Source organism: Meles meles, chromosome 2 (assembly GCF_922984935.1).
Source record: "Meles meles chromosome 2, mMelMel3.1 paternal haplotype, whole genome shotgun sequence".
Lineage (NCBI taxonomy): Eukaryota > Metazoa > Chordata > Mammalia > Carnivora > Mustelidae > Meles > Meles meles.
In genome coordinates, this window is record NC_060067.1 from 25,565,093 (window position 1) to 25,592,008 (window position 26,916).

The 26,916-nt window shown below is 49.6% G+C and overlaps 1 protein-coding gene across 4 annotated transcripts in view; it reads right to left on the reverse strand.

Moving 5' to 3' along the window:
• The window catches only part of PDGFRA (platelet derived growth factor receptor alpha), a 43,669-nt gene extending 17,482 nt beyond the window's left edge, over positions 1 to 26,187 (reverse strand). The window contains exons 1-14 of one of the 4 annotated variants that reach the window (XM_045998315.1): positions 26,035 to 26,187; positions 24,838 to 24,961; positions 17,116 to 17,176; positions 15,006 to 15,323; positions 12,156 to 12,416; positions 10,913 to 11,043; positions 9,516 to 9,687; positions 9,236 to 9,425; positions 6,047 to 6,162; positions 4,947 to 5,073; positions 3,683 to 3,876; positions 2,864 to 2,958; positions 2,530 to 2,662; positions 327 to 431 (exon numbers count right to left, since the gene is read on the reverse strand). In XM_045998315.1, the coding sequence (XP_045854271.1) occupies positions 327 to 431; positions 2,530 to 2,662; positions 2,864 to 2,958; positions 3,683 to 3,876; positions 4,947 to 5,073; positions 6,047 to 6,162; positions 9,236 to 9,425; positions 9,516 to 9,687; positions 10,913 to 11,043; positions 12,156 to 12,416; positions 15,006 to 15,323; positions 17,116 to 17,167 (1,894 nt within the window). In that variant the 5' untranslated portion in view covers positions 17,168 to 17,176; positions 24,838 to 24,961; positions 26,035 to 26,187. Of the gene's footprint in view, positions 1 to 326; positions 432 to 2,529; positions 2,663 to 2,863; positions 2,959 to 3,682; positions 3,877 to 4,946; positions 5,074 to 6,046; positions 6,163 to 9,235; positions 9,426 to 9,515; positions 9,688 to 10,912; positions 11,044 to 12,155; positions 12,417 to 15,005; positions 15,324 to 17,115; positions 17,177 to 22,160; positions 22,288 to 23,152; positions 23,490 to 24,837; positions 24,962 to 26,034 lie in introns of those variants that run through there. The other 3 variants (XM_045998314.1, XM_045998317.1, XM_045998318.1) reach the window with 3 other exon arrangements.
• Between the last annotated feature and the right edge of the window lie 729 nt (positions 26,188 to 26,916).

Below are 26,916 nucleotides of genomic sequence, written 5' to 3' on the forward strand. Positions count from 1 at the left end.
ATTTACCAAGAGTCTAAAAGAGAAACAGAGAGTAACTTGGTCTAGACTCTAATAATACCTAGTCTTCAAGATAAAAAGAAGTCACCAAAAATAACAACTCCTGAGTCTCCAACATACAGGCAACGAGAATAATCTAAATGACGTGAAGAGAAAAGACACAGAAAGACACAGAAAACCTAGAATCGGAAAAAACCAAGTACTGGTCCTTAATGTGGCACACCCTGGCTGTGTGATTTTCAGACATTCACTGGACTAACCTAGATTTAAAAACAAAAAACAAAAAACACCAAAGCGAAAAAAAACACATCTCTGGAAAAGGCACTTACGTTTTAGCATCTTCACAGCTACTTTCATGACAGGCTGGGAGCGGCTTAACCCATAGGCGGTTCCTTCAACCACTTTCCCAAACGCACCAGATCCCAGGATCCGACCTGCGAGCAAGCAGAACCATTAACACAGGTGGAATGTGGCGTCATCCCCTCGGTTTTATTCACCATGGTCAGCGGTAGGCGTGTCCAAAGGCGCCCGGGGCCAGTGGGAGGGGGGGCGGGGAGGGAGGCTGTTCGTCCAGGATGGAGTAAGCGTCCTGATTCCTGCAAGTCAGCATGTGAGACCAGAACAGAGCCCACACGGAAGGAAATCAGTACAATTGCTTTCATCAAATACCATTTGCAAGGGGAAGGGAACCTCGGGCAGGAGTGAGGAGGGCGCATCCCTCCCTGGTGTGAGCTTTCCGTCTCCCAGCTCCAGCGCAGGGCCAGTCTGCAGGCTCCGAGGCCCCCGTTTCCTGTGGCTCTCGCCCAAACCCCCTGCTTCTCTACCCTTCAGTTCTCCGCATGCAAACAGAGGCATCTTTTGCAGCAGTAAGTCCTTATCAACTGGAAATTCCTCCGTATAGGAGACCTCGCTGATTCCGAGGCGTGGTAAGTGAAGTTCCGGCTGGTGTCCTTGCCACCTGCTTGTCGGAAGGACCAGGAATGTCACGGGCTACTGCACCCCGGGAGCCATACTTGGCTCCACGCTGGAGGCAACGTAAGTGAACAGCCGCGGGAAGACTCGGCTCATAAGGGACTAACAACCAGCAGTGGGTGTTTGCACGTGTGCATGAGGGAGACTGTACCCAGAAACGTACGGCTGCCTTAGGAACACACAGGAGCAGAGGCACACAGAAATGCCTCTTAGCATGTTAGGAGTATCCCCCTTTCCCCCACATTTTACTACTTTAAGTTCCTCGGCTCTTGCTGAAAAATCGATGGGGAGTTGGGGTACAGTGGTGCGAATGGTGGGAGGGAGAGATGATGAAGCTTCATTCCCAGGTACAAGTAGTTGTTGGAAGTAGCTATAGGACATCTTGTTCCGTTTCAGCTTAAGTGACTCTTTAAGAAGACCTAACCTTGCTGCACTTTGGAATGAGACAAGCGGGTCCAGTGCATTCCCAGTGACACAACCTGTAGCTCTTTCACTTGTCTTTTAAAATTTTTTTTTATTTATATACTGTTATTATTAGTTTCAGAGGTAGAGTTTAGTGGTTCATCAGTTGCAAATAACACCCAGTGCTCAAGTGCCCTCAATCAATTACCCCATCCTCCCACGCCCCCCCCCCCCCAGAAACCTTCAGTTTTTTCCTTATAGTTAAGAGTCTCTTACGGTTTGCCTCTTTCTGTTTTCATCTTATTTTCCCTTTGCTTCCCCCGCCCCCCGTGTTCATCTGCTTTTTTGTCTTTGTCCTGTTCTCATTCACCCACGACGTGATTTAAAAAAGAAATTCCTTGCAATAATTCATATACTCAGTCTCAGCCCAAGATTGAAATACCTGAAAAGGTTGTGATAAGTTGGCTTGATTGTTTTTACATGTTTTGCTTTGGAAAGTACCTGTATTTTTATATCCTATATACATTTCTAAAGAAGCATCTAATACATCCTCAGACTGGGCTAGATTAAAATACCCTGTGTGGTTGTCCTCATTTAATTCTCGTCTGTTCCTTTTCAGTCACATAAATTCATCTCATCAATTCGTGTCACTCCCAAAGCCAAGCCATCTCAATGACTACCTTTGGCAGGACATTCTCACATTCTCCTCTCCACTTGTAAAATTTTCTTTCACCATAATCTGTTATAGAACAAGATTTTTATTTTTTTATGTTTTTATTTTTTTTTTTGAGATTTTATTTATTTGAGAGAGAGAAGAAGCAGGGGGAAAGGGCAGAGGGACATGCAGACTCCCTGCCGAGGGCGGAGCCTGATGCGGGACTTGATCCCAGGACCCCGAGATCATGGTCTGAGGCGAAATCAGAGACGTTTACCTGAATGAGCCACCTGGGTGCCCCTGGAACGAGATTTTTTTCGTAAAAACCATGGCAGTGATGCAATTAATTCATTTTCAAGACAGAAAAATACTTCTGAAAGCCAATTTCTATTGCTTAACTCTTACGGAGCCCAAGTTCAGATCCCTAATTCCTGCACAAGGCTATAAAAGGTCATGTCCAAATCAAAGGGGAGTCTTGGGAGATCACCCCAGGAGGCGCTTACCAAGCACGAGTCCATCTCTTGGAAACTCCCATCTCGAGTCGTAAGGCAGCTGCATTGGGTCCACGTAAATATATTCATGTCCGTCAGGGCTGATGGATTCAATGACCCTCCAACGAATTTCATACCTCGGTTTCTATAAATGAGCATAACAGGTAACTGGTGAGTTACCAAAGCCCAGGGGCACCGAAGCTTGACCACAGCCAAGCGACCAGAACACAGCAGGACTGACACGTTCAACACATCATTACTGAGCTCCTTTTCTGTGCCAAGCCCTGAACTAGGTTGCTATTCTTATTGGCCTCAAAGGTTTTCGTTCTTGGAGAGTACCACCTACCTGTTTCCAAATGACAACCAGGACAATAAGTGAGATGATCACAATCACCAGCAGGACAAGGACCGCAGCGGCCACAGTGAGTTCGGACCGCAGTGCTGAAGAAGAAAGACTGCGTGAGGCAGAAATTTCCACAAACACGCAGGAGGGTGGGAAGGCGATGTGGTTGTGTGTGGGCTGGAAACCTCTCCCTTCTGGGGGAAAATCATCAAAGCTGCCTGGCTCATTTTAAGGATGGGCAATACCATCTCTCAATCATCGACATACATGACACTAACCCAGATCTCCCCTTGGAAGAGAAAGGGGACAAAAGTCCACCAGGGAAATACAATTACTTGTTCCAAAGGTGCCACAACGTTAACCTTCTAGACGGAAAGTGGGCTGTAATGTAAAGACTGATAAATGGGACTGAAAGCCATGTAAGTTCAGTTTATTTTGAAAGGCTGCATTTTGTTTTATCATACTTTGGGCTTTGTTGATTTTTTTTTTTTTTTTAAGAATGCAACCTGTCTCAACAGTTCAAAGGAGCAACAAGGCAGAAGATCCTCCTTCCCCATCATCCATCCCCACACTCAGACTACAGAGCCGGGCTAGCTATCCTGCTAGACAAGCAGAATGCCTCAGATGCCTCTAGCAAGGTGCAGTTTGGGGTCAGAATCCAAAAGAAAGGGTTCCCATGTGGAAGCCCAGAGATGGCCCTTTAAAAGCATTCAGAGCTCAATTTCTGCCTTGGGACGACCTTCATTCCTTTCGGACCCCATCTGGGATTCAAGGTTCTGCCTGCGGGAGGAGGGGCTTGGGTGGTGACTAAGGGCAACTCACTGGGAGCGACCAGCTTCAGCTCTCGGCTCTCAGCCCCAAGGAGGTTCTTGGCCAGACATCGGACAGCTATGGTCTCCTCCACTCTGGTGAAGGTCACTCGTCCCTCCACAGTACTCCTGTCTCGGGGGTGGACCTCCGTGATGATGTTTGAGATATTGCTAGCCAAAATCGCCCATGACGTTTCATTATTACACCTGGGGAGAAAAAAGACCTTCATTTAGAGCCAGTTAGCGGGATAATGGGAGGTGAGCAAAGCAGAGAGAATCACCAACAGTGGCAAGTCATTCTGACCTCGCCTGCATCTGGGATTGCTACAGGTGGACTTTCGTATTTTATGTGTGTATTAACACGAAACTCGTTTGCACAGACCCAACAGAGGATAATCTGTATGTGGGTAATTCAAAGGTAACTGCTGATGAAGCAGGCTAAGTAGAAATAAGTTCCATCAAATGTGACTACCAATTCCAAGCCTTGAACCCATGAGCCAATGGATCAGCTCTACTTCAAGAATGTTTAATTATCCCAACTACCCGGCCCCTGGAAAAGCCTGGCTCTCTCCTCTCCTCCCCACCTGCACTGTCAAGAGCCCCTCAAGTGTCAGTAGGGTTGGAGTGATCCTCTGGCTTATGAGACCTAGATTCCAGCCCCAGTTAAGATCCTAGTCCTGTCGTTCTGCCCTAAGAAGGGGGAGGTCTAGGAGCCTCAGCCCCCAAGAGAAACAATCGAGGTTTCCAAACACAGTCACCATGGGCTCATTGCTCGAGGGCCCATCAGAGAAGGTGGACAGATGGGCGGGTAAAGGAGGAACTGGTGAATTAACTCTGCCCAGACAGCAGAAAGGCAAATGGGGCAGTCACCGTGCACAAGACTGTCATTTATGTTCACGCGCCAGTAACTACCAGATAAAGCTCACCCTGTAAGAACTATAAGGTGAAGTGGGCCAGGGTAGTAAAAATCCTCTCTTAACAGCTGTGGTCCTTTAAATTCATCTTCTTTTCTGATGAGGCACCCTTGGAGAATCTGGTGAGAATCAGGGACCTTCTCCTTACAGTGCTCATGACCATACAGGTGCACGGGCACGCACACCATCCACGCATGCACACCAGGCCTATGCTTAGGACCCTAGCCTGGAGTTTATGGGTCTTTGGCCCAGGAAGAATCACAAAAGAAGGGAAAGCCAAGGGAAGAAAATTCTTCTCAAGTTCTTTGAATCAAGGAGAAACGTTTTGACCACCAATGAGAATGAAACCTCTCGTTTCCGTACTTCTTAATATCCTTGCAAACCATCCACTCGATGTCAGGAAGCGGCGTCCCTTCAGCGGTGCATCTCACGGTCTGTCCCCCCGTAGTGCCATGGTGGTCATCGACCAAGTCCAGAATGGAGGAGGGAACTACAAAAGGGGAAGGGCCATCAGAATCGACTGGTCTGGGTCCCAGAACTCCTGTGAGCCCCAGGTTCACAGAATTCAGGTTCAGAATTCGTCCCCCCCGCATTCGGACCTGCCAAGCGAGTAACCCTCCAAGAAGGGGCTGAAAGCAGTTATGGGCTCCACTCTGGATAGACCCACTTGGTTAAGAGCATTTTCACAGCTGCAGTGTTTAGGGATTTGTGTCCTGTGGTGTTCTATATCTGGAGTGAGGAAAGCAAAAGGCCCCTGTGGCTATTTGGCTGGAAAAGCAAGAAGGTTCTTAAAGCTGTCTTAGGGCTTGGGGTTTAACTAATGGATTCAGCCAGAGTATATAATGTAAAGCAGCATTTACCAAAGTGCATCTGTAGAATGTGACTAGATCTTAAAGGGTTTTTTTTAAATCCTTGATCAAATAAATTAGAAATATACCAGCATTTGTATCAAGGTTTACTGTGAGGGTTAAGGGAGCCCCCTAACGCAGTCCTGGGCACATGGCAGGTACCCAGTGAACAAGGCCTGAATGTGAACGTGGAGAGAGACCAAGGCACACCCTCCTGGTTAAGGGCCACTGCGCAGTCGATGCCAGTGAGGGGAGCTAAGCAAAAAGGCTGAAACTCTCCGAAACAACCGAGGTCATCTGGACCAAAACCATCACTTCCCTCTTCCAAGAACTGGAGGAGCCAGACTGAGAAGCAGGTGGTGTTGTAAGCTAGGAATTCCCCCAGACTGTTTCAGAGCAGCCTGGAACTTTCCAGAACTGTGTGAATTCATAAGGCCAACAAAACTCTCCCTGACAGGTGACATCTACACCCACTGCGTTTCCTGTGAAGTGTTGTTCTTCTCTTCACCCACTGGGAGGAAAGTGCCAGGCTCTCCGGGGGCGGGGGGGGGGGGGAAGGGGGCAGTCGTTCACGCAGTCACTGAGCTAACATTATCTTTACACTGCCTGACGCACCTTGAGTCAAGAGTTCGAAAGTGTAGCTCTTCACGTCATCTTCGTTTTGAACGACAACTGTGTAATGGCCGCTGTCTTCCTCCTTAGCCCGGATCAGCTTTAATTTGCTCCGGTACCTGAAACGACAAGGTCTTGGTGTCAGCAAGTCGGAGCCAAACAGATGCCAACTGTTCCAACACTTACCATGTTCACATTCAAGTCTGATTTTGTAGAAAGTAAAAACATCTTTTTTATTTTTTTTTTTTTGTCCGCATCATCGCTTTTCTGGGATTTTCGGTGCCCTTTCTACACAGTGAAGGTCTGACTTACAGACACTTCATTCTTAAACGGGAAGACCACAGGTCTTGATGAGCAACAGCTTATGTAGCTCGAACAGCCATTGGTTGTGGTTAAGGCCTGACTTCTGAACAAAAAAGAGACACATCCCACCAACTTTCCTTAAAAACAAAACAAAACAAAACAAAAATACCAAAAAAACCCTTGATTTTTACCTTTTTAAAGAATACTTGCTTCCCTTAAATATCCACCATTTAGGTGGTACAGCCAAACAATGGGGCACTCTTGAAGAACGCACGCACAGTCCGCACACTGACATGGAGAGATCTCCAGGACTTAACATTCCTACTTGCTGCTACTTGCTTAAAAAAACTATGGCAAGTTTCAGAGTAATCTAATGAAACAAATAAAGGTATTTCCCTCAGCTGGGGGAGGCAGGGAGACCAGGGCGAATGGAGCAAGGCTTCTTACAAAGTAACAACTTCATGCTTCAATACCGATAAAGCACAAGATTGCACTGCCTTTTAAAAGAAATTAGAAAAACCTGTTTCTTCATACTTTATTAAGGGGGACTTTCCCCTAAAGATTTCTTCCATGTATTATAAATGACATCTGGCTCTGTGTGTTTGTGTGGGTTCATCAATAAAGTATTTGCCCATTTGATTGCCCTTTTTAAAACATCACAAGGGCGCCTCAGTGGCTTCGCAGGTTAAGCGTCTGCCTTCAACTCAGGTCACGATCTCAGAGTCCTGGGATCGAGCCTCGCACTGGGCTCCCTGCTCAGTGGGGAGCCTGCTTCTCCCGCTCCAGCTCCCCCCGCTTGTGCTCTCTCGCTCTGTCAAATAAATAAAACTATCTTTAAAATAAATGAATCTTTACACACTTCACAGCACTCACGATAGCACATACCCTCCCCAATGTCCATAACCCCCTCCCCCTCTCCCAACCCCACCTCCCCCCAGTAACCCCGTTTGTTTTGTGAGATTAAGAGTCATTTATGGTTTGTCTCCCTCCCAATCCCATCTTGTTTCATTTATTCTTCTCCTATCCCCCTAACCCCCCATGTTGCTTCTCCATGTCCTCATACCAGGGAGATCATATGATAGTTGCCTTTCTCCGACTGACTTATTTCACTAAGCATGATCCCCTCTAGTTCCATCCACGTCATCGCAAATGGCAAGATTTCATTTCTTTTGATGGCTGCATAGTATTCCGTTGTGTATATATACCACATCTTCTTTATCCATTCATCTGTTGATGGACATCTTTAAATAAATGAGTAAGTAAAACACCACAGTGCTGAAAAGCAACGGGATGGATGGGAAGAGCGCTGGTCACTACATGAGAAGAGCTGGGGCATCACGGAAATTCTCCACGCCTCGTCGTCCTTATGTGTAGCGTGGGATAACTAGCACGTGCAACAGCACAGTGTCCTTTCCAGAATGAATTCAATGAAATTACACGTGTGGAAGGATTTTGAGGCCCCAAAGATAATGCTGTAAACACAGAGTCTTCTAGCCCAAGATGCCAGGCGCCAGCACCATTAATGGGAGCACAGTGGGCTGCTTTGTCCTCTGGGGAACATGCAGACGCGCTCCGGGCCAGGACTTTCTGAGCGAGTCCCCATAAGCACTCCCGGCTACTGGTCACCACACGATCCTCTGTCATTCATCGTCTCCACTGGCTCAGCCAAGGAAACTGGTGGACCCATTAGTCCAAAGCTTCGGGGAAGCCATATCCCCCATTCAGTGCATTCATCCTTATGGTCCCTGGTCCACCATGGGAACTAGGCAAATCTGTGCTCAGAGCCCTTGGATCACTTTAACAGGCAGCTTTCCTGCACCTTTCCACTGGTGAGTTAGCTTTGCCTTGTCATGACTCTCAATATGGCCTGCGGAGAGCATGCCTACAAGCATCCCAAGTGTTAGCTGTGCCAGGATTATTACCCCACTCCTCTCTGGCCTCACAGCCCAAACTAAAGTTTGGCCCTGCCCACATCTTTGCACACCTTCACCTTGTGTCATCGGAAAAGCCCTCCAGATTGAGCACTCGACACTCTTTCCATCGCTGTTCTCCAACGGCTATAAAATTCTGATACTACTTCTCAGTGACACATGGGACTTGTTCACAAAGAAGCAAGCAAGTCCCAAGGTGAAGCGAACCAATGAGAGAGGGTCTGCCCTTCTTCCCTGAGGGCTAGAAAGCGAAGACTGAGATGCGCCTCTCTGGGATCCTTTCTGATGAGGGCGTGGGGTCAGAAAACCTCGTGCAGGATGTACCTTCTGCTCTGGGATTCCAATCAGAATTTAAACACTGCAAGAGGCCTCAAGATGTCATCTGGTCTAATTCCTTGCCTTGAAGGACATAAGATACTATTAACCCTACTTTACAAACGTGGAGACTGAGGCCAAGGTGACTTACTCCACCCCTAGGTAAGAGATGGGGGCCAGAGACTATCTCCTCAGTGGGAATCCATTTGCTCTAAACCAGGTCTAACCAGCCACTACTCCTATTTCCAGCAGAAGTCTCCCTTGGGCAAATGTGTTTCTGTTGATAAATGGCCTCATCATACGTTATCTCCTTGCCATACAGATGGTGGACGTCATCAAATATATTCAGCTCAAGTGGGTCCCACTTGACTTCCTTTCCTCCATCCCGTTCTGGATGCAGGAAATGGTCTTTCACTGGGAACAGAGGTCTTTAGTTCCTTCTTCTCATTTGATTGTTAAATATTTACCAAAAGTATTAGCACCTGGCAATGATATCATGAAAGGTACCTGATTTCAAGTATCTGCCGTGTCAGACTGCTCATTTTCTAGATTGATCCTTGTGTCGTAAGACATGCACAAACCTCAGTCTATCCCAAGAGAAACAGTAGAAAGAAATGCATACTTGGGAAGGGTGTTTCTTTACCTTATTTCCTGAATCTTTTCTATGTCCGTGGTGATCTCCGTGAGATTTTCAATCAGAGTCAGGTTGTCCTTCAGCCAGGATATCCTGGGAGGGGGGTAGGCCTGCACATCCACCACGAAATGTTTGACTTCATGTAGGTCAACAGCTTCCAATGGGCTGAAGTTGGGTTTGATTTCAATGAACCCTTTCTCTGCAGGGGGAAGAGTTTCCATTAAGTAATGATTACCAGAGTGGATCCTGAGCAGCAGGGACAACTGACATTTTAGAAAGCAAAATGTACCATGGACAGAAATGGTGACTTTCTTCATCTCTTTGACCTCCTTGGTGGCCTGGCGGGCAGCACATTCATAATCTCCACTATCTTTCACCGTGGCCTCGGGGACCCTCAGAGTGTACACCAATTTGATGGACGGGACCTTGATTTCCTCCAGCATGGTGATGCCTTTGCCTTTCTACAGCAGAAGAGGAGGAAAACCAACTTTAAAAAACTAGCTCTGAAGAGTGAACCCTCATGTACACTACGGACCATGGGTGGGGGTGAGGAGCCAATGTAGGTTCCTAGATTGTAATGTCCTCCCCCCACCAACCCCGTGGGGCTGTCAATAACGAGGGGAGCTGTGCATGCACTGGGCAGAGGCTAATGGGAAATCTCTGTACCGACCACTCAATTTTACTACTAACCTAAAACAGCTCTAAAAAATAAAGTCTAATAAAAAAATGTTCTCAGACTAGTTCCCTAGAAAATAAAATTTTAAATGGATATTTAATGACATAGTAAGGTGTCTGTGCTATGCTGCTAAAGGAAAAAGGATACAACAACGTACTATTTAAATCCTAATACCTATTAATGATTACATTTATTCTGTATACAAAGTATTGAAAGGACTCATCTTCCTAAAATATTAATGGTGATGTCCTGGGAAGTGGCTTTTCCTCTGTTTCTCTCAATTTTATAACATTATGATAATAAACCTGTATTATTTTTATTACTTGATGAAAACTTTGTTTTATAAAATGATACTTAGATTGTATGTTTTGGGGCCAAAAAGCATGTACTGTGGTTTGGGGGGGAAATATCTATTTTCAGTATGTGAGCAGAATGTTTATGCTTTAAGGATTAAGGCCAATCAAGTATGAACAGTGAGACCAAACTGCCTCACAGCCAGGGAAGATGTCTGCGTATCGGACTATGAATGTCTCTTCAATGCATGAGGTCCTAAGGTCAAATGTGAAAATGCCGAACTTCCAACTGATGCCCCAGAGAGAAAGAAGGAGGGGAAGCAAAAGCAGAGGGGAGAGAAACGGGTAAAAGGAGAGAAGCTATCAAATGCCAAAAAGAGCAGGGAGCAGAAATGTACAAATCAGGAGTGAAAGGGAATTAGATAGACAGACAGACAGACAAAACCATACAGATAGAACCTTCCTATTTCTTTCTGACTTATGGGGGGAAAAAAGGCTCAGTGTACACCTTTATAGATTCTGCAGGTCCTGGTCCAGCTAGCATCTCCACCTCTCCCACTGCCCAAAGAGCCATAAAGTGATCTATAGTAGAACAGGCTCACTGCGGAGATGGGAAGCTGAGTTCTTGAGAAGCCTGGTGTCATGCGCCATCAGTGACAGGTGTTCCAGGCCTGCTGGGCTCCTCTCCATGCCACCAAGAGCCCTGCAGGTACCTACCACTTCTCCAGGGTACGTCCACTGAAGGTCGACCACCTCGTTGTTAAAGACGGCACAGGTGACCACAATCGTCTCCCCTGACTTGTACACAGTTTTAAGAGCTTCCATCTCTAGATCAAGTTCTGATGTTGCTATTTGAAAGGAGAACAGACACGAGGACCTCAATACCCGTAATACAGTTAAGAACCATTGTAAGGTCTGGGTTTCTTTCCTTTTTAAAACCCTGAAAAATAATTTTCTTCTCTTTTTAAGCTTTTTGTGTTTTATTTGGGGGGGGGGGGGGGTAGAGGAAGAGAGAGATGTTAAGCCCTGATGCGGGATTCAGTCTCACAACCCCGAGATCATGACTCTCTGACTCTAAGGCAAGAGGCAGATACTTAACCAAGCTGCCCATTAAAAATAATTCTCAAACCACTGTGATCAAGACAAAATGTTTAAAGTCTCAGAAGCTTTGATTTTGTGCTGGTGTATGTAATTTGGCGCAGTTATAAAACCGCACACACACACGCACACGCGCGCAACAGTAACAATACTAAAACTAAATTCCGATCGAACAGAGCACCACATTCCTGAGCATCTGAGTTGAAGTTGGCTCTCCTCTTCTGCAACCAGCTTTACGGATGTATTTATTCGTTTAATCAACCAGCCTTGACTGACCAGCACTGCTCTGGGCACTTTGTTCCTCCCCTACCTCTCTCTCTCTCCCACCTGCTTCTCAGCTATTCTCAGTTCTTTTCTAGAACCAAGCACAGCTAGCATAAAACGGCCCTTACCCAGCGTTCAGTAGCTTTTGCTAACCCCAAGCTTCTGACCCCGAACACACATTTCTTCTTTCCCATTCACATGAACCACTCACTTCAAAGGGAGGGCTATAGCAACAAGCTTTGCTCAGAATCAAAATCACCTTTCTTAAGTTACTGAAGTTAATCTAGGCGTCCACCCCCCACAGATGTGTGTTTGTATTTAGGGCCTTCTAGTCAGGAATGTGGGTACAACAGTAAGAGGCTTATGCGAGGAAAGAATTCCTCACAGTATTTCAAAGTCAACTGATGAAATATGAAATCTTACTGGGATAAATAAGGTAGCATTTGCCTTTAGTAATGCTAAGATTAGTGTTACTTCAGACACAGATGGCAGCCTAACATTTTATGGCAAAGGTGGGGTGCGAAATCCCCAAATATTTAAGGTCTCCATCACTAGGCACTATGATTTTTTAAAATCCCATATACATTGAATTAAGTACCTTTTAAAGCATAAACATTAAATGGAATGGTCTGGAACTTCTTCCCCCTGACGGTGGCTTCGCAGATATAGGGCCCGACGCTGAAGGTCCCATTGAAGCCCTGTCTGCTGTCATAGGAGGCGTGCACCACCCCGTCACTGCTTATCAAGGTGACAGGAGTCTCGGGATCAGTCGTGCGACAAGGTATGATGGCAGAGTCATCATCCTCCACGATGACTAAATAGTCGGTCATTCCCAAAGGTACAAAGGCTACATCAGGGTCTGTGGTTTGGCGAAGAGAGAAAAACACATTAGACGTTAATTTCCCCTTTCCCTGTATATTCAGAAAAATTATCTCACTGGCATGAATCACGTTAGGTATGAATGATATCTTCACATATATCCAGAAGGGCTGTTTTGTATGAACGAAATAAAATATAGTATGAACAACAAAATAAAACAAAGTATGAACCCCACGAAAATGCCTGTACCCTAGTGGGGAAAAAAAAAAAGGCTGGTGATGACTATAAATTAGCCAGGAGTTGAAATCAAAATTTAAGCACTACTGAAAAAATGATCAATCACCAAGTCTATTCGAAACAAGAGAAAATATTCATAATTTCAAAAATTCCTATTGCCTATAGTCAGTATCACTGAAAAGTAGTACAGAAATCTGTTAAAAAATAACCTGTCAAGTAATAAACAGAATTTACGGTTCCACAGCCTGGGAATTGTATTTCCAAAAGAAAACCAGCTATGGAAGCTACTACAGTAAGGAGTACTGAGAGGGTCAAACGTCGGGTTCCAAAGGGCCCCTTACTCTCCACGGGTGCGGATAAGAAGATCTCTTACTGACAGCAGTTCAGAGCCTACTTGGATGACGTTTGTGCTGAGGGGAAGGGAGGAACAAGAATTTTTGTACAATCTTAAAGAGATCCAAACAAACAAAAGATCAAAACACCATATGCTTTTAACAAGCCCATATTCCATTCTCTTCAAAGCAGGAGGCATTTACGTGTGAACAAAGCTGGGGTGACATTCTAAATGCCTACACTTCTTAAAACAAAACCTTTTATTTTTAGGAAGAAGGGTCCAGACAGTTAAGAGTGTCGAAAGAAATGAAGAGGGTCTAGATCCCATGGGCCACCCACAGTTACAGAGGACAAGAAGAGCAGCCGATTTGGGGGGTGGGGGGGAACTTACAAGGAAAAGGCAGAAAGACAGGAAGATATACTCCAGAGACCCCCTTACCTCACCTCTACCAAAACAGGATGGCAAGAGTTATCAACAGTTTGTCTGTCTGTCTGCTTTAAGCCAAGTAATCCAACTATAGCCCCTTTTAATTTAAGGACGAAGACTGCTGTTACTGGAGTTCATGTTCAGAGTTCCAAATCCTTGAGCTCTGTTCGTAAAGACTTCAGCAAACAAAGCTACAAATTCATCTCAGGTTAAAATACACAGTTCGATATTCCTAACACAACAGCCAGGGCTTCCTTTAAAAATCAAGTCTTCCCTACCATTATGCACTATCAATGCGATGTTTAAATAACATCATGGCCTTCCTTTAAACAACTGTCCTTGGTAGAAGCCAATATACACAGATAGAGATGGATACAGAGATGGACACAGAGATGGATCCAGATAGAGGCAGACAGAGATAGAGATGGATACAGACAGAGATGGATACAGACAGAAATGGACACAGAGATGGATACAGAGATGGATACAAAGAGAGATGGATACAGACAGATACAGACAGAGACGGATACAGATAGACAGATAGAGACAGAGATGGACACAGAGACGGACACAGAGACGGACACAGAGACGGATACAGACAGAGATGGTATAGACTCAGAGACACAGAGAGACAGACAGGCACAAAGGAACATCTAAGACACAGACACAGATGCAGATGGAGATTTCAATCACTGCAAGGAGGGCACAGGGAATTCTAGCTGGGTGGCAAACCAAATGAATCTCACGCTCATGGCTCAGCCTGGCTGATTAGCGGGTCTACTGGGAGAAAGCACCACACTGTCCTCCACTCTAAGGGCAGGCTCTGAAACCCATCACACCCCAAGGCCATGCTGTCCGGAGGGGCCACCAGCCAAGGACTGTGGGGCACTGGGGTTCCTTAGGCTCCTAGACATTCTCGACACAGAGTTCTAGGACTCATCTACTCTACCTACCTTCCTTCTCTCCTCCATTTAAGGTCACACCAACAACGCAGGTAGACAGCCCTCCCAGGCAGGCTCTTTGGGACCCTTCCCCATTTCCTCTCACAGGCTGTCCCCTCCTCAAACCCTAGTGTGATTCATCCCATCTCAACTCCTATCTTGGCACCTGCTTCTCATGGGTCAGAGACAGCATCATCAGTATCAATCTGCCCCGAATTTTAATCAAGAGGAAAAAACCCCTAATTAATCAAAAATATGTATTTCATTCCATCTGAAAAAAATGGCCTGCTTATTGGGAAGCTATTAAAAGAAACGATAAGCAGCTCCAAGACAGGACCTACTTACTTACTTTTCGTGTCCCCAACACTTCGCCCAGGGCCTAACACACAATAAATAAACCGAAACACTTGTCAAACGTGGCTGAACCGAAACGAGGTCATTTCAGATTTTTTGCAGAATGCCAATGAAACGTGCTATGGTACAAATGATTTCTAAAACTTCACGAGGTTCCCAAACGTCCCCCATAAATATTTCTTGATAATGGTCTCCCAAGCGACCTTGATTTAACGTGCGCTCTCTCCAAGTTTTCTCCCTTACACGTTTATTATGTTTCTATTTCTTAAGACGCTAACCCGGCTCGGGGTGGGGGGCGCGGGGGAGGGAGGGTGCTCCCCCCACACACACAGCTCACCTGGCACATAGATGTAGATATGTCTGCCTTCGAGCTCCATTTCCTCCGTCTGCGTGTGGTTGTAATAGCAAGTGTACAAGCCTGTGTGCGCCGCCGACGCACTGACCACTTCCAGTACAGTCACAAAGAGGCCGCTGTTGTTCTCCTCGTTCCTGATGTCCACGCTGGGGTTCTCTTCTTCAGACATGGGGTACTGCCAGCTCACTTCACTCTCCCCAAAGCATCTCAGAGAAAAGGACGAATTCAGCTGCACGACCTTTTCATTTTCGTTCGGAAGGATAGAGGGTAATGAAAGCTGGCAGAGGATTAGGCTGGGCCCTGTAAAAGGAAACGGGCTCTGAATAGGGCGCCGCCAGAAAGGACTGTCTCGCCCAGGGAGCGGACAGCAGCAACAGCCGTGGCTCACGGGAACAATGACCGTTTCTGCGCAAAAATCCGTTAGCCTGGATGCCCATGAAAGGCCCCCCATTCTAACAGCCGCCGCATCTGCTGAGAGCAGCAAATGCTCCAAAGGCCTCAGGAGCCCCACCCCACCCCGGGATTGACCCCAGCGAACACTCAGATGGAGAGAGGGACGCCTGATTCCCATTCCGTATTTCAGACTCCCATGTGTGACCATAAAATATCCCGAGAGGGCAGAGACGCGAGCACATGTGGCTTCTTCAGTGTCCACAGGCTCTGCAGGCGCTCCCCTTAGTACATAATGGGGTGAGAACAGGGGCCGGGAGACTGCGCAACGCACAAAGCACGTTTGTGCTCAAGAACTAATCTCTTCCATTCTGCACGACACTCGGGCATGCCTTCTCGCTAATGGCCTCCCAGAAACCCAAGTAGGGTGATAGAGATTTTAATTTTAATTTCGTTTTATTTATTTATTTATTTACTTTAAGATTTTATTTATTTATTTGACAGAGAGAGATCACAAGTAGGCAGAGAGGCAAGCAGAGAGAGTGAGAGGGAAGCAGGCTCCCTGCCGAGCAGAGAGCCCCATGCGGGACTCGATCCCAGGACCCTGAGATCATGACCTGAGCCGAAGGCAGTGGCCTAAACCACTGAGCCACCCAGGCGCCCCATCGTTTTATTTATTTTTAAGTAGGCTCCACACCCAACGCGGGGCTTGAACTCATGACCCTGAGATGAAGCGTCACCCACTCTATCTACTGCCTGAGCCAGCCTGAGTGCCCCTGGATTTTAACTTTTTTAAGTGAGAATATTTAAAGCCCAAGAGTTAAAATTCGAAATTCATCTCAGAACCTAAAACTTCAGTCCGCTTCCCCTACAAAACAGAAGAGATATTATGACTTCATTAATCATCAGTGGTCTCCGATCTCCATGGAGCCCCACCCAACTTCAATATGCGCCCACAGTGACTTGCAGCTCTAGGCTGAAGTCATGAGTGCATCTGGTCACCCATTCTCCTGCAGGCGGGGTATCCTTGGTGGAGTTTGGAACTACGGAACCACTGACCTTGCTTACTGCTAACATGCCCATATAAGTAAGCTCTACAGACACTAACAGACTTAACTCCTCCCGCCAGAAAAACACTGGGTTCACGGTGAACATCTGTGATGTACAAACAACTGGCTGAACACTAAAAAGTGCCAGTAAATGTTTCCACAAATGGTCCCAGTAGTATCCTCCTGGTAAAAAAATGTCAGTAAGATTTCCCAAGAGTCAAATATTCTACCAACCAGATTCCAAGGGGAAAGGCGGCTCCAAGATTTTTCCAGCAATCCAAGCATGTTCCACATAAAGACAGGTATGATTCCCTGGACATGAATTATTTCCTTCGAACATTCATGAAGTCTCTGGAAACCCATGTCCCAGGGAAAAAGTGCGGTGGGCAAATTTAGGCTATTATTCCTACCACGTTTCCATGCCAGGATTATACAGATATTAAAATTACCACTGGTGAGCATTCCTTCTTAACTGGAGTTAGCACGATACAGCAAAGGGAACTGAAGGTTTGTGGTCATTCTACATAATTTCTCATCATTTTCGACTTCCCTCCCCTCTTCTGGACTGTGTTTGCTGAGCACAGGAACACACTCCCAGAGCACAGAACTTGTTCCCCCAGAACAATGAGGTCAGAGAGTACTGGGATCCTTACCTGGGAGGAGACAGCCTAGGATCAGCAGGGCCAGAAGGGAGGTCCCCATCATTCCAGAAAACTAGAAAATCAAATGTCAAACAGAGGCAGCATTAGCCAATAAAACCACCAGTGAGCCTCATTCTTTTTGTGCTTTACAATATGGAAAATGTTAACAGCATCATTTTAGTCGAAAATACCTCGACTTAAGATTCATGGTTAAAGCAGTTAAGATACCTAAAAAAGAATCCCACAGCCCAAAGGGACCCCAAGATCATGACAGGAGCCATCTGAAGCTGAAACCCTTTTGGATCGCACATAGCTTTCAAATTCCAAAAAGTCTGGCTTTTATGGTCTCAGAATGCATCCAAGAGTATAGAAGAACTGTTCCTTTTAACCCACTGAAATGAAGAATGTGAAAAGCACACGCTATTTACTCAACTTCCATTAACGGAGCTGTTTTCGCTCAAAATAGGCTGTCAATGGCACGTTTTGCTACAGAGAGTACATGAAGTCCACATCCTTCACAACCTTTGCAAAAGATGCTTCGGCTACAACAAGTATTTTTTTTATCGAGGAGCCATTCTGATGTTTTTGAAAGTCAAAACCAATGTCAATTGGAGGGTGTCCCTTTGCCATGCAGGGCGGGGGCGCCCTAGCAGGCTCAGGCTTAGAGGTGTGGACAGGGTGGGGCGGGGGAGGGCCAGGGGGGTGCAAACTTTAGGTAGGATATCCCACCAAAAAAAAAATCACCTAAGCCTTGGCCTGGGATGTCCTGTGTCCCTGCCTTGCTCAAGACCCCAAAGCATGCAATGGAAGGACTTCATGGGGTTTCATTTGTTCCACGGCTAGCTTTGGAAACTAAGATGTGTGTTCATGATTCCTAAGTAAATTGGCCTAAAACAGACAAACCAAGCAAACACAACAACAAAAAGCTCCATGTATGCCTGTGGTTAGCCCCCATCGTGCATTTTTGCTTTCAGATGGCCACATGCACAACCCAGATTTCTGCTACATCAAATTCTACCGGGAAAATGCAGGAGGAAGACAAGAGTGAAAGGCAGAATACCGGCAGGGGGCGGGGAGGGGAGGGTTGGACAGGAAAAAAATGCTGAATCTGTATGCCACGTCTATTAATAACAACCCTGAGACATACCTGATTTTAGAAGTCCCAGCTGAGGCTCAGAGTAGTTTAGCAAGTCACCCCAAGTCACACAGTGGGCGCCAAAGCCAGAATTCTAACACGAAGTCTGGGTGATGCAAAAGCCATGCTCTCTCCAATTCACCATATGGTCTCCCTCAAGGGAAGGTCAGTGCTTCAGCCTTGTGTGTCCCCTCCCTCCCTCTCCCTACACTATTTCCTCATGCAAATTGGGGCCCTGCTTCCCTTCTCTGCTCACCCTAGTGAGAGAAATACAATTGCGGCGCTGTGAACCCAAATGCAATTTGCACAATGCTGGCTCGCTGATGGCTTCTGAGTCTCCTGGCATGTGCCCGGGAGCTTAAGAGGGGCAGGGGTTGTAGGGTTTCCTCACTGCTGTGGTGACGGGCACAGCAGGTCCCCGAGCCAGGCCGGCCAGCCTGATTTACCACAATTAGCAGTAACGGCCTGTGTGTTTGTACATATAAATATCAGCCTCCCACTGATAATCCACTTAGCCAACTTCAAAGGAGCCCGCCAGAGCCAGCTTGATGTCTTGGGTTTTATCACATTTATATCCTGTATTTCTGTAGCAGGACTTGCCAATGGTGCATCTTTAAAGCATTCCCGAGCTTAGGAAAACGGCTCTGAGGAGCGAGCGTTTTGCCCTGGGCCAGCCCCACCAGCTTTCCTTCTGGGCCTGCAGATACAGCAACCCTGCTGCCAGGAAAGAATCTTTAGTGACAAGCTACGTGGGCAATGAAAGCAAGACCTGAGCGCCAGCGATAACGATCCGAACACTGAGAATCAACATGTATTTGCCCAAGACTTCAAACCCTCTTCTCTGATAAGAGTAGTTCCCTGGCTAGAAACCCAGGCGTATTTGGGAAGTTTCGTGTCATTACTCATCTGTAACTCAAGAAAATTTCATCGTTAATTGCAGTGTTTGCCCTACAGGGAGGCAATAGAGAACAACAGGAGAGGATGGCCTCCTTGCCTACTGGGCACGTAGCGAGGATCTTGAAGAGTCGGGCTTGTTATTTCTGGGACTTTTCCCCCCAGGGAGTAAACACTCACCCTTAATCAGTAGCCCCCCCCCCACACACACACACCCATCCCGGAGCATATCTGAAGACCAGATGTGCAAACACAAGTAACTGAGGTTACAGATTCAGAGAAAGGAGTCAGCAAGAACAAATCACTTTGCAAGGAGAGCAGTGGACTTCATCCAAATCTGTTTTGTTAAAAAATCATAATCATATCTTTTCATGCCAGCTACAAGTTGGGTTTCAGGCTCCATCCTCTACAACCACAACACGAAAAAGCACAGCCAAGAGTTAGAGAAACAAACAAGGAGAAGAGATGTGTGCCACGTTCTCACTCAGGCCAAGGGACCCGTGGTTCCTCCATGGCATTCTCTTGTCTTTCTCATTCCTTCTCTCCGAAGCATGATGGAAATCGCTTTGGACTAGGTTCAACCCATATCGATGCTTAGTCCATCTCTCTGAACCTCTGGCTCTTCTTCTATTATAGGGAACGGTAACACCTAACTTGCTAGCTTGCCTTGCCAAGTTATTATAAAGACCAAGTTACAGTTTAGTCAAGAGCGCTTTGAAAACTGCAGCCATTAGTTTTTATATCGACTTAGGAGTCCTGCAGACTCCTAAGATGTTTTATAAAGATTTATTATTTACTTGAAAGAGAGAGAAAAAGAGCATAAGTGGGGAAAGAAGCAGAGGGAGAGGGAAAGAGAGAGAATCCCAGTAGACTCTGTGCTCAGCATGGAGCTGACCCAGGGCTGCTCACAAGCCCAAGACCATGACCTGAGCTGAAATCAACAGTAAATGGGACACTCAACCAAATGCCACCCAGGTGACCCTCTGCCCAAATGTCTGAGATGAAAGGGATGTCAGAGTAACTCCTTCAACTTCTACTTATGAGAAAGTCAGACCCAGAGAGGCCTTTGGACTGGCCCTTCATCACCTGCATACTGAAGACATAGATCTAAACTCAAGTTAGATGAAGGCCAGATGAATGATCAAGTCAGGCTGTTTTAACTCGAACCAACACACACGGTCATGTAAGACAGAAATCTGTTTGCACCCACTGTCCTTAATGGGCTTCCAACCCTGTTCCTGCAAACACAAGTGAAGAGCCTTGGAAGGCAACTCAATAACCAAAGACAACATGCTAAGCTGGAAGGTAAACAGAGCTTGGGCTCTATTTCCAGAAGTGAGAGCAGGCTAGCCTCAGAAATCCAAGGGCTAGCCTCCCGATGGCCAACAGCTCAATGTATCCCGCCGCAGAGCCACTGAATCTTGAATTTCACCCCACCCTGGCATGATTAAAGGCCACAGGAGACTCTCTCACGGTCCTCAAAGCCACTGACCACCTCAAGATTCAGATTTCCGAGGCTCGGTTAATTTCAGCTCTAAGTTAATTCTAACTGAAAATTACATATCCCACTTTATCCCTGTGACAAACGTTCCAGCCTGTCTCGTAGCTCTAGCCCCGGCAATCCAGATGCTGGTCGACAGTGGTGGCAACTTCACGGAGGGTGTGTTTACCAGGATCCCCACCCCAACAGACGCTGTTTTGCTGTTCAGATCTCCCTGCGTTCCATCAGACGTCCCAGGGATGGGTGGTGGCTGGAGTATTTTATATGGGAGCACTTTAAGGGACAATCAGAGCCCGTAAACCTTTCTGCTCTTCCGCGCCAAATACTTAGCAATGGAAGACTGAAACGAGACCTCCTCTTCATTGTCGCCAAACTGGTGTGACTCTGGATGAGACAATGCTGGGTGTAGTCGCTTACAGTGCACCCGAACTCAAGATCACCACGCTCCTGACTCCAGCGCTGCACTCATAAAGGGATATGCAAATATCCACCCAGCTTCTGGACAGATCTGCTCTTAGAATCAGATGTGGTGCGTCCGCGCCTTGCTCACTACACAAATGCAAAAAACAAACTAAGGCAAAAAACTACACAATGCCCACAGAACAAATGCAATCAGCCCCGAGATTCTTGCAGCTTTGCAGTAAGAAGAAACGCGTCGTCACCAGGAATGAAATCTTCCTCAAGCCACAACTTGCTTAGAATCTCCGCGAAGCCCATTCCCACAGAGGGTCGTTGCAGTTCTCAAGTGTGGCCAGCAGATGACAGTGTTGGTCCAAGGACGCGCGTCCCGGGCTCCGTGGAGACACACACACCGCTGGAAGTTCTGTGCTTAAAATGTCCCAAATCCTTCCCGTCTCTTCCTTTCTCCCATCGTACTTTTTTAGGTGTCACGGTGATCTCAGTCCAGAGCCCAGCAAATGGAAGCAGGAAGAGGCAAACTGTTGCCGAAAATGCTCCACTGTCCTCGGGGCCCCAGGAGAATTGGGGGACAGGCACCACCAGCACCGTCGCTGCGAGCGAGCTGACTAGGACGGCGGGGCCTCGGGAGCCCGGAAGACGGCGCCACACAGGGTCCGAGGGTTAGGAAGGAGAAGCCCCTGGAGAGAGGAGGTCGGGGGATCCGGGGCTTTGTTTCCCCAGCTCTCGCCACCCGGGGGATGGCGCCCACCGCAGGAGGGAAAACCACCTGGGCCGCGCCGGGTGGCGACTGCGACGCCGTGGCCCTGGCCAGGCAGCGCGCTCGGTTCTCAGGCCGTTGTCACCCCTCGCAAAAACACAAAACCCGCCCGGCGGGGGCCGCGACAGCCGTAGTGCCGTAGTGTGGAGCCGAGTGTGGCTCCACAGCGTAGGGTCCTAGAACAGCCAGGGCCGACCGCGCCGGGGACCCTGCGAGGGTCCTCTAAAGTCGGCGCTACCCCGAAAGCGCCCGGGACCGCCCTGCGCCTTCCTCCGCTGGCCCCACGCTCAATCACGACGCCGCCCCCAGCGCATCCCCAAACCCTGCACGCCGTCCCGAGCCACACGCACCGTGCCTGCCGGGGTCTATCCGAGGCCCTGGGGACGCGGCGAAGCTGACGGTGTCGGTCGGCCCGGGGCCCTCCTCCGGCTCAGCGCTGCGCTCCGACGAGTCCGCCTCGCGGAGCGCCAGAGGCAGGAGAAGGCCGGGCGCGCGCTCCGGACGACCACTAGAGGGCGCAGCGGCCCCGCGAATCGTACCCGGCCCACCGGCCGCTGGGGCTCCGGGTCCCAGACAGCGCCGCCGGGCCGGCAGCCCGACCCCCTTCTCCGGGGAGGTTCCGCACGGTCCCGCCTCCCGCCCCGCTGCCGCACACGAACCCTCGCCGGCCGCTTCCCTCCCCGGCGCCCCCACGCCCTCGGCCGCTCTGTCACTCCGGGGCTGGTGATGACGACCGCCCGCTCGGTCGGAGCTGAGCGTCCCTCTCGGCCGCACTCCCGGCCTCAGAGCCGCAGAGGCCGCGGCGCCCCGAGGACGACGCTGGGCGTTTGCATTGTTTTCGGCGGAGACCTGAGAGGGGGCCGGGAGGGGTGGAGGGAGAGCGGCCGGGGTTTAGGGTTACAGCCGCGCGCCAGCGCCTCCTATGGGCCCGAGAGCGGTACGGTCGCGGGCAGCCGCTGACAGAGGCCGCCGCGGGGCGCAGAGACTGCGACCCCTCCCCGTCTGAAAGAACCGAACCTTCCCCCTGCCACACACTCCACCCCCCCTCCATGGTCGCTTCTGTCCCCGCTGCCCAGTGCACTCTCGCGCCCGCAAGCGCCCCTCGCTTCCCTCTCTCCGGGAAGGGGAGGACTGCCGTTGTCTGGGAGGGGAGCGCCCAAACCCGAGGTCCTCTTTAGCTACTCCAACCTATTTGCCAGCGGATTCCCGGCTCTGTTCCGTTTTAAACAAAAGGAAACGCCGCAGAGACACTTCAGCATTAGACACGCAGCGGCAGAGACCGGACCAGGGCGCAGCAGAGAAAAGCGATTTGCCCGGAGCCTGCATCCAGCGCGGGACCTACCCCCTCGCACCCCGACGGCTGATGCTGCTCGAGGGCCCCGCGAAGCCAGACTCAAGGAACGCTGAGAGCCGCGCCTTTCCGTCACCGACCAGGCTTTAGCTTCTCCCCCAGAATTGCCACTCGTCCCTCAGCAACACGCAGCCGTGTCGCAGCTCCCCGGAGGCCAGAGAGAGTCCCACCCGCTGGAGCCTGCAGGAAGGCGCTGGCCACCACGTCTGCAGGACGCGGCCAGGCGCTGCGCGCCGCCCACGGCCGGTCCCCAGGAGGCACAAAACGGGCCCGCCTCGGCGCCAGACGAGTTTGCAGCTGGAAAGCCCGGCCCGTTGCCCCTCCCCCTGCACCCCTCCCCAGTCCGCGCCCCAGGAAGAAAGCGACCTGGGGCCGGGAGCAGGGGTTCTGCTTCGAGTTCCTCTTGGTCCACTTAAGGACCGGTGCAAGGCCCGAGGGTCAGCTACCCACTCCTTCCCGGCCCCTCCCCACCCCCAGCCCCACCCCCCACCCTCCACCCCCGCTGTGGGACTCACCCAAGCTACACTTGGGTCAAACCAAAAACACCACTGTGTAAGAGACTCGAAGCTGGAACTGACCAGGGTGTCAAAACAGGAATGGACGGGCTCTCGTCTGTCGGGGAGCTGAAGAAGGGTCCCTTTATCACAGGAGAGGGTAAAGAGGGAAACCGAGAAGAAAACCAAAAGGAAAAGAAAACTGGGAAGGGATGCAAAGCAGAAGCGCCAGGGTCCGAGTGGGTCAGAGGCGGGTGAAGGGTGGGAGATGTTGAAGCCGGAGCCACCAGGGCTGCGGCTGAGGAGGCAAGCCCGGAGTGACTCTCCCTGCCCTCCAGCAGCCCGGACGCTCCCCGGGCTGAGAGATGCTAGTCCCGTGAGCTGTGCGGCTGACCTGCCCGCGTGCCCCGGATATCTCCCTGCCCTAAAAAGCTGCCTAGTTCTGGTCGCGAGCGACTGTGGCGAGACGAGTCGGTCCAAAACGTTGAGCAATTCGGCTGCGGAGCCAAAAATCCATTTCCCACACAGCGCAGCCCGGGGCTTTTCCAGGCAGTTGGGCCGGGCTCGGGGCAGTCCGGACCTGATAAAGGCCATCCACACTCCCTCTCCAGCCCGGGTTTGCCTCTCACCCTGGAAGATGGAGTGAGTGGCAAGTTCTTCCAAGCACTCGTTCCGCAATCCTGAGGTCTTTGCAGGGCTAGGGAAGCAGAGAGAGGGACGGGCGCTCCGGCTGCTGGCAAGACGCGCAGCCAACAGACGGACGGCCCACCTGGCCAGGCGGCCCGGTTCCCGGGCCCTGGGGCAGTCGTACTCGGGCCCCTCTGGCTCTGAGCTGGCTGCGACCCTTTCCGAACAGAACCGCTGATCCCAGTTTGTTTCCGAGCCAAACCGACGCCGCCCGTTTCCCCGGCACAACCGGGAGAAATTAGTATCACAAGTAAAAGCCGACTTCCATGGGGATAGACGAAAGAGGAACGAGGAGAGGGCTCCGAAGCAGGCAAGGAGGCCGGAGCAAAGAGTGAAATCGGGGCACTGGAGAGGATGAGCAGCGCAGGGCGAGTGCAGGCGGCAAGTGCCACGGATCCCCGCGAGGAAAGGGGCACGCCAAGGTGGGGGCGGATCTTGAACTCAGGTGCCCGGAGGAAGGTGACGAGGCCGGTTCGCCTACCATCTTTCTCTTACCTGGGAACCAGGTTTTTCCGTTCCGAGTCGTCCCTAACTTCCCCCAAGAAAAGTTCTGCTTTTTTCTGGCGATCCTCCTCCTTTCCTTCCTGCGACCGGGACTGGGCAGCAGTAGAACCCCGGGCTTTGCAAATTAAAAAAAAAAAAAAAAAAAAGATTCCACCAAGGAAAGAGGACGCGCGGAGACGAGTGGGGGTGGGGACCGCAGCGCACAATGAGGGCCCCTTGGAGCGCAGTACGAAATTCCTCAAACCCACTTGCTGGAATGCGAGGCGACGACGACTTCTTCACTCAGGGCCAAATGTGTTTGTCATTACTCCAGACCGCCTGCCCGCCCGCGCCGCCTGCGCCCCCGCACTCGGGCGCGCAACCCCAGCGCCCTGCGGGACTCGCGCCCGTTCTCCCTCACACTTCACTGATCCCGCAAACGGCTGGGGAGTCCCCTCAAACCCTCGTCCCCGTCCGCGCCCCCTCCGCAAGTCTTGCAGCCGCCCGGGCTGTGCCGTGTCTGGCCCCGGCTCGCACCCGGCGCTCTGTGCCGTCCAGTAATTACGCGCTCTCGGCCGGCGCCATGTGCCCCCGGCTGGCACCCGAGGTCCGGCCCTCTCCAGCCGAGCCCTTCACGCCTCCCCCCCCTCACAACCCCTTCCGCGCCCCACTCCGCGCTCTTCTCCCTCCGCCTCCCCCAGCCCTCCAGCCGCGCTCCACACCACCCGCTGCAGCGCTGTCCCGCCAAACCGCGGGCGAGGAATGAAAATACTCATTAAAAACCTGTCGCCTTCCAGGACCTACTGCCAGGAAGAGGGCAAACACCTCTGCCCCCACTGCCAGCATTACTTGGTGCTCGTCCCAGTATACACGAATACCACCCCCAACCCCAAAAGAAACCTCAAAAATGTAAGCCTAAACAATTTCGTTGGGAGGCTATAGAGTTGTCAGAAAAACACTGCTTTTAAAAATAGGTCTGGAAAATGTGTTGTTTTTTTAAAAAATCCCTAGACTTTCTAGCTTTTGGTAATCTTTCCTCCAAGTGAAGTTTATTAAACATAAATGACTCTCGGGACACACAGATGGAATTCAACTTTTTTTTTTTCCTCATCGCCCAAAGTCTGAGTGAAGTTTCTTCTCTTCGAGCCCAAAGGGCCTGATAAGGAACTTCTCTTAGAGACAAAAATCATTTTTGTTCTCCTTTCTTACCTTCTCCTCCTATGTCAATTCGTAATGAAAATCCTACATATGGAGTTAAAAGTGTCCACGGTTTCCAGTCCTCTCCCGGAGTCCCCTCCTCTGTTTTTCTCTCTCTAGCTCCGACTGTAATGGGCTCAAAAACCGCGTTTTGTAATTGATTCAATGTTATAGTCCATCCTTCTAAAACTAATCATTTGCTCTAAGTAAATAGCTGTCAGGAAATGAAGCGCCCCCCCCCCTTGGCCTCTTCAAAATAAAAGTTTCTCTCGAACTCCGTGCGCTCTGAATCTCCACGCAGCCAGATCGCGCCTTCGCTGTTTGCTCTTACGCAATCAGGGGGTCCAGTCCCAACCCCCAGACTTCGACAACAACTGGGGGGCGGGGAGCAGACCAGATGGGGTGGGGGTGGTGGAAGGGGGAGGTGTTGATGTTCTGCCGGGAAAGAGGTTCGTGGAAATACAAACTGCCCATCATTTCCAGCATGAGTTCGCCTCCTGATTTAGGGGGTTATTTCCCTACGCTGCTATACTGCTCTGCATGCTCTTTGAAAGAAAGAAAAAGAACTTGTGAGATTTCACTTAATGCCCACAAAGAGTCGAGAACGTCCCTTCTGTAGAAATTCTTAGCCCAGGAGACAGGGGGCTGCCCGGAGAGGTGTCCGACCGGTTGCGTCTTTACAACTTGGGGTCTTTTAGGGAAAGTGCGGGGTAGTTGCTAATCCTTTAATGTGATTAGGCAAACTCTTGAGAGTCCCAGATGAAGATGAGGGTCTTTGTTTTTGGTTTTGTTTTGTTTTGCTTTGAAACAGGTTTGAAAGAAGATACAAAAGAACGCAGGGTCTGCGTAGGTTTGGAACGTTCGCCAACAGAATGACCTTTACTCCCTCCGAGC